Consider the following 15,203-nt stretch of genomic DNA (forward strand, 5'->3'; position numbering starts at 1 on the left):
AAAATGACTTCATTCCATTAAAAAGTAGATATATTAAAGTTTAAAAAGGGTAGTGATATATTGCTACTACTACATTCAGATAAAAACTTAAGGACTCATTGTATACACTGGCTCCGAGTAGGCACTAAATACACACTTTGGACAACTGAATTATTGTCCCTGCGGTTTAGTTTACAAAAGAAAAGTGGGCTCAGTTTCCTAGAAGCAATTTTTCCTTTTCTCTCTAGTCTCAACTGGACTATGAACAGATGTTTGAGAGTTTTGCCTTTCTTCTCTGCTACTTTAATGTCATTCTGGGTATATTGAAGTTTGCCAGTTGGGTTGTTAAAATCTCCCTCATTTAAAAGTTCAATCTGCAGTTTGTATTCGAATTTTACATATTTCCAGTCGCTTTCTGTTCACATACCAGTTGGAGATTGTTGGGTCTGTTGAATGAACAGTGTCTTGATATGTCCCAAGAGAATGTTTTATAACTATTCTTGCCTTCATATGTGAGAACGTGGGCCCCATAATGCTGCTTCTAAGCAATTTGGGATTTATCTGCTAACTCTTGAGTCTTATGTCTTTTTATACACAGAGGGTGGGCTGTAGGGTCTATATTATTCTAATTAGAAAACACTCCTGTAAACTTTCCTCTATGATACAGGTGTATTTTACCCACATTACGAAAGAGCAATACAAACACTGCAGCTATATTGGGTTACCATGGCTGTTGCATCGTGATGTTTCCACAAGTCTGCCATTTTGATCGTAGCATGCCATCGCTTGGTAACGGTATCCTTGTCCACATTCTTTGCTGTCACCTTGTACCTTCATTCCCAACAGCACCTCAGTCTTCCCTTCTGGTAAAATACAGTCTGACCAGTTCCCCACAGGCTGTGCGTTATATTTGTCACAGGGACAATACTGGGTCTCGATCAGAGGGTACAAATGGGAGTTTTTACATTTTTCCTTCTTTTTACTTTTTCCTGTGGGAGAGAATTATATTGGAAAATATGTTATTAGTTTCTAGCATCGTTAGATTTTTCCACATTCTTACAATTCTTTTCTTTGCTTTTGATTTTATTCAGTAGTAGCCTATAAATAAGTGATATCTTTTCATTTGTAAGTGCTTTCTAAATAAATTTTTTGCTGATATTGGGTGCTTTGTGCCTTGCACAGTGAAACTTTTCTTATTTTCTCATTTAAAAATAGTGCACTTTGCATAAAGAATTGCAGTTGGTTTTGACACTCTTTGAAATGCTGAAACCCTCATGTTTGTCCTGACTCAGGAGTTTGTGGCAATTCCACTAACCTCTTCTTTTTAATATATGCAAAAATGCAAGATGCAGAAAGATACTTACTTCACTGGATTATATTATTTTCTGCTGACTGCAAATAGCTGGCAGAGTTTCACAGGATTATAATTCAGAATTGGAGATTGAAGGTTAATTTCTTGGCATATTATTTTGAATCTTGCAAAATTTCTAAACAGCAGTCATTTTGACATACTTGATGACAAATACAGACAATAGCAGTAGTACTCAAAAAGAATATTTGTGTATCAGAATAAAACTTGTGAAAAGTTTTTAATCAAAAGAAATTAGATCTTAAAAAATCCTCATATATAGGTTGTATATGTACTTTAAAATTATATATTTAATTATGCTAATAATATCATATGAAATATTCATGATATATAATTGTAATTTTGTCATATATAATATATTCCTTAATCACATTATAATATTAATTACATACAATTATTATATTATATATCATACATATTATAGTACATAAATTATAATAATATATGTAATCACCGGTATTTTGTTTGTTTTCTTCCCCTGACAGTATGTTCAATTCCATCCTGCTTCAGTGTATTCTCTTGCCTTCTAAACTGTTAATCAGATCACTGCTTTTTTTTCTTTTTAAAACAATTGTGGCTTTTCATTTAAATGCAGGTTTCATGCATAGAATTAATGCTGCCGCTGAGGCTGTGGTAGTGAGAACAGGCTGAGATGACAAAGGGGTAGCCTCTACTCTTTGCTCCAGACACTACAAACTTCCTGGACAAGGCACTAAAGGTACATGTTTAAAGAGAACAATCTTCTAGTATTTGTTGCATAGGGAATAAGCTGATTTTTCTTTCTTCTAAAGTGATATGCTTTTATCACTGTTACCTTCCTTTAAAATACACACCTGAATCTACTGAAATATTCAGTATAACTGTAGCAGCAAAAAGGACTTTCAAATATACTCACAGAATGCTCTTGGTTTGAGTTTTATTGTATTTTTCTGTTGTGATAAGAATTACATTTAACATCCCAATTATTCTTACCAACAATAGCACGCTTTCTGGTCCTAACTGCACCGCAGTCTCCGTTGCATGAAGAAAACTTGGACCAGCTGGTAAATTGACAGTCATCTTGGCAGGGGATCTGGCAAGCCTGGGTCAGGGCTGGCACAGGGCCTGCATACTGGAGGCACTCCTGGATGCTAGCCTGCCCTCCATCTTGCTTTCGACAAGTAATGGCTAAAAGAAAAGCATGTGTCTAATTAGTCCATAATTTAAAAATTAATAGCATTTTCACAGAGTGAGAAATTCTCTTCTAATTCTCAGTTTACTGTAGAAATGTGGTCAGAGTACTTCAAAAGTCACAACAGACACAAGTGTGTGTGTTTGTGTGTGTGTGTGTGTGTGTGTGAGAGAGAGAGAGAGAGAGAGAGAGAGAGAGAGAGAGAGAGAGAGAGGAGTATATACTGTGAGTGCACATTTGGAGGCCAGATTCTGACTTTGATTGCTTTTTTCTTTCTGCTTTGTTTTTGAGACAGGGTTTCCCACAGAAGTTGGGGCTCAACCATTGTCAAGACTATCCAACTTGTAAATCACTAGCATCCTCTGGCCTTTTTCACCTAGCACTGGGATTATAGTCACCTTCTATTGCATGTTTCTTTTTATGTGGGTACTGGAATCAAACTAAGACTCGTATGCTTGTGCAGCAAGCACTTTACTCACTGAGCTATCACTCAATCTTTATATTTTCTTTAAATAACTTATAACTTTCTTTGGCTGCTTTGGCACAGGAAAGCATTCTAACACACACACACACACACACAGATACACATATACAACAAACTCTCTCACATACACAGATATACACACTCACACAATACCCACAGACACAGACACATACACACACAAATGTACATACCCGTACCATACCCACAGATACAGAGAGACACACACAGATGCACACACACACAGATGCATATACCAAACACACACACACACATACACACACACACACACACACACCAGAACAGAAACATATATATAGATACACATACTTAGTGACATTTCACTAGATTCTATGAATGATTTAAATTTATTTCAGATATGGGTTAGATTTAGAAATTAATTTTAGTGGAGAAATTATTGTAGTTTATGTTGAACATAGAATATTTGCCATGGTGCTTGAAGCAAATAAGATGTTCCAATGTTGTTTTAGGATGTAAACCAATCTACATTTTCTATCTATAGAGGTCTCAGTGGAAGCCCATTGGTTAGTGAATGGCCGTGAGAGAGCATGTTTTTGCAACTTCTCGTACAGCCACAACGGCATAGAAAGCACTGTTTTCTTCCACCTCAAGAGTGCACTGGTGTGTCTTTTCAGTGGCTGATAGCAGGCCTATCAAAGCCCTCAATAATTACTAACTTCAAGTTCTTCACATTGGAGAAACACCAACTCTGGATTTAAAAATAAGATTGGAAACTTTTAACAAGCTTGATTTAGGACATCACTAGTAGAATTCCCATGACTATATCTGGACTTCATTGATATTGTTTTCATTCACATAGTGATTGCTTCCAATATTGTTCCAGTAGTTTATTTAAAACAAGAGTTTTATCATATACAAAACACAGATAGATGATGTTGCCTATTAAGTAACAGATCTTAAAGGCAAGGTCATATGTTACTTACAGTCTCCCTTCTCCCTCTACTATTTACTCCATAGGTTCTAAAAATAATTGGTTCAGTTAACAAGGAAGCCAATGAAACATTTAACCTTTGATCCTGAATTGAAATCTTCATTAAATTACCTTAAATAGCCCTGTTCAGACTGATTTATATGGCCTTATCAGGTTTATGGTGGAGGCTGAAACTACTCCTGCTTACCAGCTTGCTCAGAATTCTATCATCATAAAATTAAGGGAAGAGGCTGACATGTTAACCTGAATTATATCTGGGATTCAGGGGTCCCCAGATTAGAGCACGCAATATCCTCTGCACCTGTGAGCTGAAATCCAACTGAACAGTGCAGATTATACAATGGGCATGTAACTGGAAGTAGCTGACAGTTGGAGAAAGGGAAAATGTTCCCTAAAGGAGAGCACAATGTGGAACCAATCCATGGAAGCTCATTTTGTGCTGCAAGAGTGGTTCCAAGACTCCTATACTTTGAATGGAATCTCATTCATATGTTCTAGTTTGGTAGAGCCCAATTGTACAAAAGGAACAGAGGTTATTGAGTTGTAAAGTCAGAAGCATTGGAATGGGCTCTAGCTGTGGGTATGGTATGAGTATACATCATAATCACTGGAATGGGGGGGTGTTGTGAAAATCAGGTAAAAATCAAAGGCTACTCTTATCACATCTGGGGAGGCTGGCATGGTCCTTGTTTACTAGTCTAAAGTAGTGGTGTGTCAGGATGCAAAGTAGAATAAGCTGATTAGCTTTTGGAATACAGCTTTCTTACTAAAATCTAATGTTATTTCGCTGGCTAAGAATAAAGTGTTACACAGCCCTGATGATATCAACGTGCTGGCTGGATGACCGATACTGCTCTTGGAGGTAATATAGTATTTCCTGTAGCAGAAGCACTTGGAAGGACACTCATAGCCTCAATACTTGGATTCATTCAAGAGGCCTCTGTGCTAGGGCCAAGGAATAGCATTTTTTTCAAAGATGCTAGATGTTCAAGGCATAAGAGTTCTGGCTGACGGTATGGCTGCCCCCTGAGAGGCTCTACCAGAGCCTGACAGATACAGATGCAGATGCTCACAATCAACCATCCGACTGAGCACTGGGAGCACAGTGGAGGAGTTAGAGGAAGGATTGAAGGAGCTGAAGGGGTTTGCAACCCCATAGGAAGAACAACAATATCAACCAACCAGAGCCCCCAGAGCTCCCAGGGACTAAACTGCAACCAAAGAGTGTACATTGAGGGACCGACGGCTCCAGCTGCTGTAGCAGAGGATGACCTTGTCGGGCATCAATGGGAGAGGAGGCCCTCGGTCCTATGGAGACTTGATGCCCCAGCATAGGGGAATGCTAGGGCAGTGAGACAGGAGTGAATGAGTGGGTGGGGGAGTTCCCTCATAGAAGAAAGGGGGGAGAGGGATGGGATAGGGGGTTTGAGGTGGGGATACTGGAAAGGGGGATAACATTTGAAATGTAAACAAATAAAATAACCAAGAGAAAAAAGAAATTAAAAAGTGTGATGGCTGAGACCAGTGGGATGGAAGCCTCTCTGAGCCATGGTCACCCTTGCACTATATCAAGCTATGGAAAACACTGGTATGTGGGTTTGAACTCTAAACTTGAGTTATTGTTCTCTTGAGAAAGTATTATAGGGACTTTTACAGGGATGGATAAAAGTGAACATTCATCTATTTTGAAGGAAAGCCAGCTGTAGTACCCCACAGGCGAAATGTTCTGACTGGGTTTCAGTGTCCTCTCTACTTTTGCACATAGGACCGACAGACAACCTGTCCTCCATAAACTCAGTAAGTTCCCATACTTAAAAGGAAGACTTGAGAAATGAAAATATTAGTCATTTTACTAGTTATGATATGTAGAATATACAAAAATAATTAATTGGGAACATAAGATGAGTGACCATATTAGAAATCTTAGGTCAGAAGATGGATATACTTGTTGTAACTAAAATTAAGCACTAAAAATATTATCTGTGGGATCTTTGAAATGAAATAAAAATTTGTGTACTTATCTAATATGCCTCCCTGAAATGGAGAATCAAATATAAATCTTTGGAGAGGATTGCCTTGTCTGATCTCAGTGGGAGAAGATGCATCTGGCCGTTCAGAGACATGAGGCCCCAGGGAGTGGGGAGGCCTGGTAGAGGGGGCATTCTCTTTGAGACAGGGTGGGGGGGGATGCGGGGGACGAGGACTGGGATGAGGACCTGTGAGAGGGTAGCCCGGGGGGGGGTAACAACTGGACTGTAAAAGATAAAAGTAATAATAATAATAATAATAATAATAATGAGAAAGTTATTAAAGTTCCTTGAAAAAGTTAATAAAGAACTTTGAGTTCTCCATGAGGGCCCCAGCCTCTGTCTGTCTGTCTGTCTGTCTGTCTGTGTCTTTCTCATTGCATTTCAGAATTGCCTTATGTAATTCTGTTATTTCCTTCCCAGTCCACCTTCCCACAGTTCCTCATCCCATTCCTCCTCCCCCGCATCCCCCCCCCTTCTCAAAGAGGATGCCCCAGTGTCCCTGCCATACCTCCCCACTCCCTTGGACCTCAAGTCTCTTCAGGGTTAGGCACATCTTTTCCCACTGAGGCCAAACCAGGCAGTTCTCTCAAAGGATTTATATTTGAGTCTCCACTTCAGAGAGTCATGCTAGATAGGTAGGTAAATGTTATTTCATTTCAAACATTACATTGTGATATAAGAAAGAAAATTAAAATAACTTCACTACCAATAAATATAGTTCTAGAAATAAATCAACATGGTTGATAAATACACTATTTACAAAAATCAAAATATTCTCTCCTCATACTCAGACACGGCATACCAAAATCTTGTTAGTGCTTCAGTAAGTTGAAATAGAAAACAAGTATGTAAGATTCCCATATCTCTTCCCAGAAATCTGCTCAGTGCCCCACTTCCCTTAGCTGAGATTTTCAACAGAGTACTTTTGGAATGAATCACACAATGTTATCCAAACAAGAGCAAGAACACCGTTTGTACAATATATTGAAAATTTATCATACATCATAGCTTGTTTGTATTCTAACTTAGAGGAAACACAACAATTCAAACATAGAAATGCAATCTAAAATGAACTTCCTGCTACCGGGTGAGGAAAATATAAATGTTTGGAAAGGGAGCCATCTGGTCTCTCAGCTTTGTAAACTTTAAAAGTCATCTGTGAGCCACTGAAAACGTGGTGGTTTTTAATTTTAGTGTAAATGTATCATACCAAGCATGACTTCCTGGCATTTCAGAAAGATACTCATGCTCAAGCTATAGTGACTGTATTTGCATTTATCCTCCTTTGTAATGACTATGCAAGTTCTTCTTTGTGTAGAGCCCTTATTAAAACACAGATCAAAATGATGCTATTCTATAAAGGGTGGATCAAGAAAGCTTCTTTGTGAAATTAGCAACTGTCAAATGGAAATACCACAGTTAAAATTATGATGACAATATACCCTTATTTCATTATGAAATAGAAAGATTAGATATCATAGCAAGTTTTATGTGTTATAGGAGAAAATGGTTCTAGTTGGCTAAAAGCATGAGAGACACAAGTATAATTAACTGTGGACTAAAGATGAATACCCTTAGGCAAGTTTAGTCCATTAAGTCTCGGGAAATTTTATAAAGGTGAGTGAGAAATTCAGCTTCTTCAGCAAATAAATGCTCTAAGGAAAACAGCTCAAAGGAGGATTAGATCAAAGTAATTCACAAATATATACTAACCATTGACAATTTGTAGATCTTAGGGGGACTGATTTGAAAAGACAGTGTGTAGATATTTTCGTGTGTATATGATGTGTGTGTGTGTGTGTGTGTGTGTGTGTGTTCCTGTGAGAATGTTTGTGTCTGTAAATGCGGGCATGTATATGTAACTGTTCATGTTTAGCAATCAGAAAACACCCTCAGGTTGGTCCTTACAGTCCATTTTGTTCCAAGCCCAGTCAGGCTTTTTTCTTTTTTATAGATGTGTGTATCTGCCTAATTGGCCTATAGGCCTCCCCAGATTCTTCTGTTTCTGCTTCCCCTCTCAATATATAAACATTCAGGCCTTATGCATGTGTGGAAGTGACTTATGTACTGAGATATCTCCCCAGCCTGTTAATGTAGATATTTTGCTATAATAGGCAGAAATTGGGCATCATTAAATTATGATTAATTGTGTTTGGTATGTTAGTCTGATATTCATGTTAGAAAAGAATGGAGTGTCTATGGAAAATAAGTATATTCTCTAGGGATTGCTCTAAAATGCTCCAGGAAAATTCTTCACACTATGAAGGGAGTGACAGATGACCAAGATGGCAACATGTCAAAAAGCTTTAATGCTGAATTAATGATAGGGACACTGTGAATACTCAAGTCAGTCTTCCCACATTTTTTGTGTATTTTTAAAGCATCTCCGAAATTTAAACAAACACAAAACCCCAAAACAACAATACAGCAATAAAACCTCCAATCCAGCCTATGCTTTTATCAGATGAACCGTCAGCCTTGTGAGCTGAGTTTTAAATATAACAATGTTTAAGGTTCAAGGAAGCACACCTAGCACTGTTAACGATGAAGACAGATACATGTGGATATGAGTACCAGTGTAAAGCTAATAACAGACCTCAGAGCCAGTAAATCTAACAACACAAAATGTCTCTACTCATCTTTATGGTTTATTTTGAAAAGGTAGAAACTCCCCTCTTATTCAGATTGTAGAAAGTGGGCATTTCAAAGGAGCTGTGCATTACTCTGCAGTGTGTATGGCCATCCTGTCATTCCGTCACACTAATCAGACAGAAATATACTGCTAAACTTAAAATGTATGCACAGTTCATTATAGCAAGCAGAATCTATATCTTGGTGTAATGAAAGCTTTGAATTATGTGTAACAAAGAGTTCAAGGGGCTCTGAGACCTTATGTATTAAATCGAGTGATATGAACATGAGGTATCCTAGCTCATCCATTGTGTCTGGTGACACTCAAGACAGAACATGCTCAGCTGGCATGTTGATTAGATGAGTTATCTTCCTGCAGTTTTATGAGCAAATGGCAATAGCGAGAATGAGATCATGTTAAAAGGAAAAGGCAAAAGCTTAGCATGAGTAGGAAGCTTGTTACCAAGAGACCTAATTGTTCTTAGATCTAGCTTATAAATAATGCAAGGACACCCAAGTTGTTTCCTAGGTAGATGTAACGATCCTGGCCTTTCTTTGTAGCAAAGAGATTTTCACTGACACAGTTGCTAAATTACATGTCCTAATTACAATTTGTGAACACAAACTTTGCAGAATGGAAAGAAATACGCTTCTTAAAATGTCTCTGTAATCATTTCCAACGATCCCCGTGGCATTGGTGCTCATAATACATGTGACATATGCCACCTCTTACTAGGAAAAAAAATCAGCTGCCAGAAGAGTAGCTCAGACAAAGGTCAGCTGAACTGGAATGGAGATGTCTGAAGGTTTAGCTAATTGCATGGCCACATGTAAAACATTCAAGAGCAACCGTGGACATGGGATGGTGCCACCCGTGTTTTATGAGCTGCTATTAGAAAAACAGTAAATGGTGACAAACAGTTGATTACAAGGGTAATGGAAGGATGTAAGAGAGAATCAGAATGTCTAAGCAAACTAGTATGCTGAGATTCATAGAAAATCAGGAGAAAGCATTTGAAAACAGAAATAATCCTAGAATCTTTGATCGACAGTTATAAAAGTCAAAAGTACAAAATTTAGAAAGCAGTTAATAAATACATCAACCTAAAGAAAGTTTTAAAATCCTACACATAAGTTTTCTTTTGTATTTAGTTATTTTCTGCTTATATTTTCTTATTTTAATTGGATTTTGTCTGTAAATGGATGAATAGTATGTATTGCTAAAATAAATGGACTCAGGTATTTAGTCTGATCTGAACTTTAATAATGCCTTTAAAAAACCAATATAGTGGACCATAGTCATAGGCAAAGGATAATACCAGAGTACCATTACAGATTCCATGCATTTTTCATAAAAGCATCATATTGTGAAGTTAAATATTTCTATATCACAGTCCACAAATTATTTAGATTTAATTTTGATTACAGAAAGAGTATCCTTGACAAAAGATAGCTCAGAGACCAACATGGAGATTCAACTAAAATAACTTAGAAATAATTCATATGAAAGCTTTACATTTAATATTTAAGAGTTCATATCATACTTTTTCATTAATGTGTAACAAATGATAAAGCTCAGAATAACACATTCATATTTAAGTAGCAGAAGCTGCTGTATTTCTTTAGAACAATTGCTTTGAAAAAATAAGTAAATCATATGAAATATGCCATTGCTAGTATTTTTTTTATGTGCATTGACCTTTGAACTTTTTCTGGCTTCCTATTCTCAAGAGTGTTTCTTCTGTTTTAGTCCCTCTGATCTGAGGTTGCACTGAGTTAGACACATGTCATCCATGACCCTATAGGGATCAGCTTTTAGACATTTGTATAGAATTGCTGTGGTTCAGGCCATCATAAAGTCCTCTCAGCTGCAGGCAGTGGAAAGTGGGCTCAGCCTTCAACTTTCTTTTTATGTCTAGACTCTGGATCCTGAGCCTGGTGCTGATCCTAGACCCTGGTCTGTGCCACCTCTGGCTCCAGATATGTCATTTCTCTACTGAGATTATCTAACCATAAAGAATAGCAACCTTAAATGCCTCTCAGATTTCCTGGTTTCCTAGATTCTATTAATTCACAAGGACTATGCTCTCTGATGGTTTTGAAGTAATGGCTCCAGTATGCCTTGGGAATTCACTTTTTTCTAGTATCCAATATCTTTGTTTTTCCTCTGACTAATTATTATCTATTGGGCCTTGATAGTCTAGTTTGGAGGCAGACAGACAATCAGCTTTTCTGGGTTTTCTCACATAAGAGGGTTTTCTCACCTAATCATTCTCTAGTCCTGGCTTCCACATCTGCCCTGGCCGCTAGAAGAGAACTTGAAGAGCTAGAAGACCAAGCCCTTTGTGCCTGGATTAAGACTAACTACTTGCTAGCTAAGGGATAATGGTGCCCAGGAATTGGTAATTAATTGGTGAAGTCTGAGAAATTGTGATTCTCAGGCAGTCAGGAGGAGAAGGGATGAGATCTAGACTTGGGTTTGGGCCGCCACAAATTATCATTGTTATAAGCCAAATATTTTATTTCTAATGCAAATCCAGTACTAACTTTATTCTTCAATATGGTTAGGATTCAATAATATATTCACTTGGTAAAGTAATGACTTGGTCTTCGAATTATTGTCTGAAAAGTAGAAATGTAAACAGGGACAAAAGACAGTGGAGGCTTCAGTTCAGTGACATGTTTACATTCAAATGACTTGAGCAATGTGAAGCAAGCTTTTAAAATCACAAATTCTGTTAACATTTTCTAAAAAAAAACCTTTTTTTATTTCTCTGTCCTTTTGTTCTTAAGCCATTAGATATTTCACTATGTTTACTTCTTTTTTTGTTTTTGTTTTTCAGGTTTATTGAAAATATGTCATAACAGATTAAACAGTTCCACGTGGTGTTTTGAAATTCATCCCAACTGTAGGCTGAGTGACCTGAAGGTTAGAGAGACTGCCAAAGTCCAGAAGCTTCAGCATTTCCTTGGTGTCAGGATCTCCTCAATGATCTCCTGGTCTAGGGCTGAGACCTCAGGAACATAATTATCTTTCCTCTCTCTCTCTTCTTCCTGCAACTTGATAGAGATATCTCTCACAGGACCTCTCTGAATCTGCTTCATCAGATGCGTGACATAGCCGGCTATCTTGTTCCGAAGTTTCTTGCTGGGGATAATGGCGATCTCTTTGCACACGCGCTTGTTGGTGTAGAAGTCATTTCCCAGGCGCATGTAGTACTTCTCGATGATGACCCTGGCCGCCTTCTTCACAGTCTTGGTGTGAACGCGGCCCATATTGGCGGATCTTGGTAAAAGAGCTCTCTTTTTTTTTTTTTAAAGAAAAAAAAATCCATTCTTTTTCTCCTGCTTTTCCAGTCCCTGAGGGATGTCTGCCTGCCTCAAACACATGGAGAGAAGCCCCAAACAAAGCAGCCAATACACTGCCCTTAAGTGTATAGATTTTACATCATTCTTTTCTCCTGTGTTTAAATGAAATTTCTTTTCTCATTGGGTGTACAGTAATGGTCACCTCTGATATTTTTCTTCCATTTTCCTGTAGTCATTGTGCTTACACAGTAATAATATACGCATTACTGATTTGCCTTGAAACTCAAATCATGTATGCTTTACAATCTTTCTTTCTTTCTTTCTTTCTTTCTTTCTTTCTTTCTTTCTTTCTTTCTTTCTTTCTTTCTTTCTTTCTTTCTACTTTTTTTTTTGAGACAGGGTTTCTCTGTGTAGCCCTGGCTGTCCTGGAACTCACTCTGTAGACCAGGCTGGCCTCGAACTCAGAAATCTGCCTGCCTCTGCCACCCAAGTGCTGGGATTAAAGGCGTGTGCCACCACTGCTCGGCTACAATATTCTTACTATATGAAATTATGTATATATTTTTATTCTTTCAATTGTGTAGCATATATTTAAAATACTTTTTAATGAAATCATTAATTATATTGAATACTATTCAGGAAATGTACATTGGTCTTAGGGACTGGTGTCACTCTGTTTATACAACTTTTTGAGAAAGTTTAATATAATGGACTTATGGATCTGTGAATCAGAATAGGTTGTTTAAGACATTGATGATATGGACTGAGTTATATTTATCTAAAATTTATAGGTTGAGCCTCCAATCCCAATGTAAGGGAGTCATGAGATGGAGACTTTGGATCTGAGTTAGATCTGTTCTCAAGAGAGTGGTTTCTTATGATGAGATTGACTCTTTTACAAAATGATACTGTTGCGAGCTGTCCCTCTATGTTCCTTCCTATCTATCTATCTATCTATCTATCTATCTATCTATCTATCTATCTCCCAGCTAAGTTACAGAGAATATATTCTCTGATGCCAGAAAAAAAGCTTTTCCCAAAAATTAAATTACTTAGCACTTTGACCTTGTGGCATATTGTTATAGTAACCACAGCACACTAGTGATTATGTATTTATTTTATGAAAGTCTTTTAAGACTTTTAGAGGAATACATATCTTTTATAAAGAAGGTTTCTGTCTCTAGCTGCTATGGAATATAGAAGAGAAATTAGTGTTATACTTTCCTAATGATGCTGAAGCTCAAGTCTTCTGAGAAGAACTAAACCATAACAAGACCTTGCAGGAGTTGTGCTGAGAGCTGCATATTTACTATGCAAAACAAACCCTTTCATTCCTTTCCATGCAATACATCATAAGTAAACCAGAAATTAACATCTAATTGTGATACGATTTATCAGTAGAGAAGGAAATTGCAAAAACCCAGAGCCTTTTGTCTTCCACACTATCTCTCTTCACAGTTTTCATCTTTATTTATTCTTTTTCTTTAGGAGGTTTTTTTTTTTTAACTAGTTAGGTGAGCCAATATTGCAGTCTGATATTTTCTAAATAATGCTGTGATTTCATTCTTAAGTGGGAACTTTTACTGGCATAGTAGATTTTAGAGCTCACTCTCTCTGAGCTTTAAATGGGTTTCTTCACTGATGACTTCAATTTGGAAACTTGAGCTAAGAACACGATAGGAGTATCTGATGTTATTGATTTCAGTGCTAGTAGGGGTTGTGACTATAGCAGTGATTATTTACTTCTGAGACTAGATTGGGGCCAGTAATTTGTTTCTGTAAAGCTGAGATAGTAAATAATATTTTCTTTCTGAGACATATTGTCTCTTGTAGCTATTCAACTTTGTTATATATCTTGACAGCAGCCACAGGAAATAGATAGAGAAATAGGTATGGCAAATTGAAGGAAAGGCCATCCAGAGACTGCCCTACCTGGGGATCCATCCCATATACAGTCACCAAACCCAGACCCTATTATAGATGCCAAGAAGTGCATGCTGACAGGAGACTGATATAGCTGTCTCCTGAGAGGCTCTGCCAGAGCCTGACAAATACAGAGGTGGATGCTCGCAGCCAACCATTGGACTGAGCATGGGGTCCCCAATGGAGAAGTTTGGGAAAGGACTGAAGGAGCTGAAGGGGTTTGCAACCCCATAAGAAGAACAGAAATATCAACCAACCAGATCCCCCAGAGCTCTCAGGGACTAAATCACCAACCAAGAGTACAAATGGAGGGACCCATGGCTCCAGCCGCATATGTAACAGAGGATGGCCTTGTCGGGAAGCAATGGGAGGAGAGGCCCTTGGTCCTGTGAAGGCTTGATGTCTCAGTGTAGGGGAATGCCAGTGCAGAGAGGTGAGAGTGGATTTGTGGGTGGGGGAACACGCTCATAGAAGCAGGGGAAGGGAGAATGGGATAGGGGTTTTCCGGAGGGGAAGCCAGGAAAGGAGATAACATATGAAATGTAAATAAAGAAAATATCCTATATAAAAAAGAAATAGGTATGGCTGTGTTCCAATACAATGTTAACTACAAATAAATAGGCTATGGACTGGATTTGGTTGACAAACTATAATTTATTATTCTCTGGTATAAGCAATTCATTTAATAAAGGCCACACAATAAATATATCTATTTTTAGAGTCCTAGTATAGTATTCAAGGGTAGCAGCTATATCCTAATTCATATAATGATGTTTCTGATGGAAAGAAGGAAATGTTAATGTTAGTAAATTTTAGAAATATTAATTGTAATCTAAATACTTTAGATTAAAAGAAATAACTAAAAAGCTTTAGAATGTAAGTAGGCTAGAGAAAAAAGAAGTATAGTAAATGAAAAATATTATTACCTTCTTTTTGTATAAATACATAGCATATCTTAGAGATCTGATGTTTCTTAGTCTACAGCAAATCACTTCATGAAATGTTGGTCAAATAATTGTCTACCATTCTATGCTACCTTTACAGTTACATATCTGTTTCAACCTCAGATTGGGCTCCTTGTGTTTGAAAACTATACTATGCAAATTATACAAACTGCAACTTCTCAAATTAGCTCTTCTTTCAGAGTTAATTATTTTCACTAATTGAACTATTACGAAGCTTACTATATAGGCATAAAGAGTCCACAGTTCAATTTTAACTTATGTTTCCACTATCCATTCTAGTCTCTGCCATGAAGTCCTACAAATATCTTCACTATCGTAAGGCCACTATCTATTTATTTCTGTCCATTTTCACACTGGATTTCTCATCTGAGC

General features: G+C 37.5%; 1 protein-coding gene and 1 pseudogene across 1 annotated transcript in view; both read right to left on the bottom strand.

Annotated features, from left to right (window-relative positions):
• The window catches only part of Thsd7a (thrombospondin type 1 domain containing 7A), a 364,412-nt gene that overhangs the window by 52,921 nt on the left and 296,288 nt on the right, over positions 1–15,203 (bottom strand). The window contains exons 12-13 of the mRNA XM_028755943.1: positions 2,321–2,515; positions 705–968 (exon numbers count right to left, since the gene is read on the bottom strand). Coding sequence (XP_028611776.1) covers positions 705–968; positions 2,321–2,515 — 459 coding nt within the window. The remainder of the gene's footprint in view (positions 1–704; positions 969–2,320; positions 2,516–15,203) is intronic.
• LOC114611297 lies at positions 11,497–11,910 on the bottom strand (annotated as a pseudogene).

The sequence above is a fragment of the Grammomys surdaster genome, unplaced genomic scaffold, assembly GCF_004785775.1.
Source record: "Grammomys surdaster isolate TR1022 unplaced genomic scaffold, NIH_TR_1.0 126091, whole genome shotgun sequence".
Lineage (NCBI taxonomy): Eukaryota > Metazoa > Chordata > Mammalia > Rodentia > Muridae > Grammomys > Grammomys surdaster.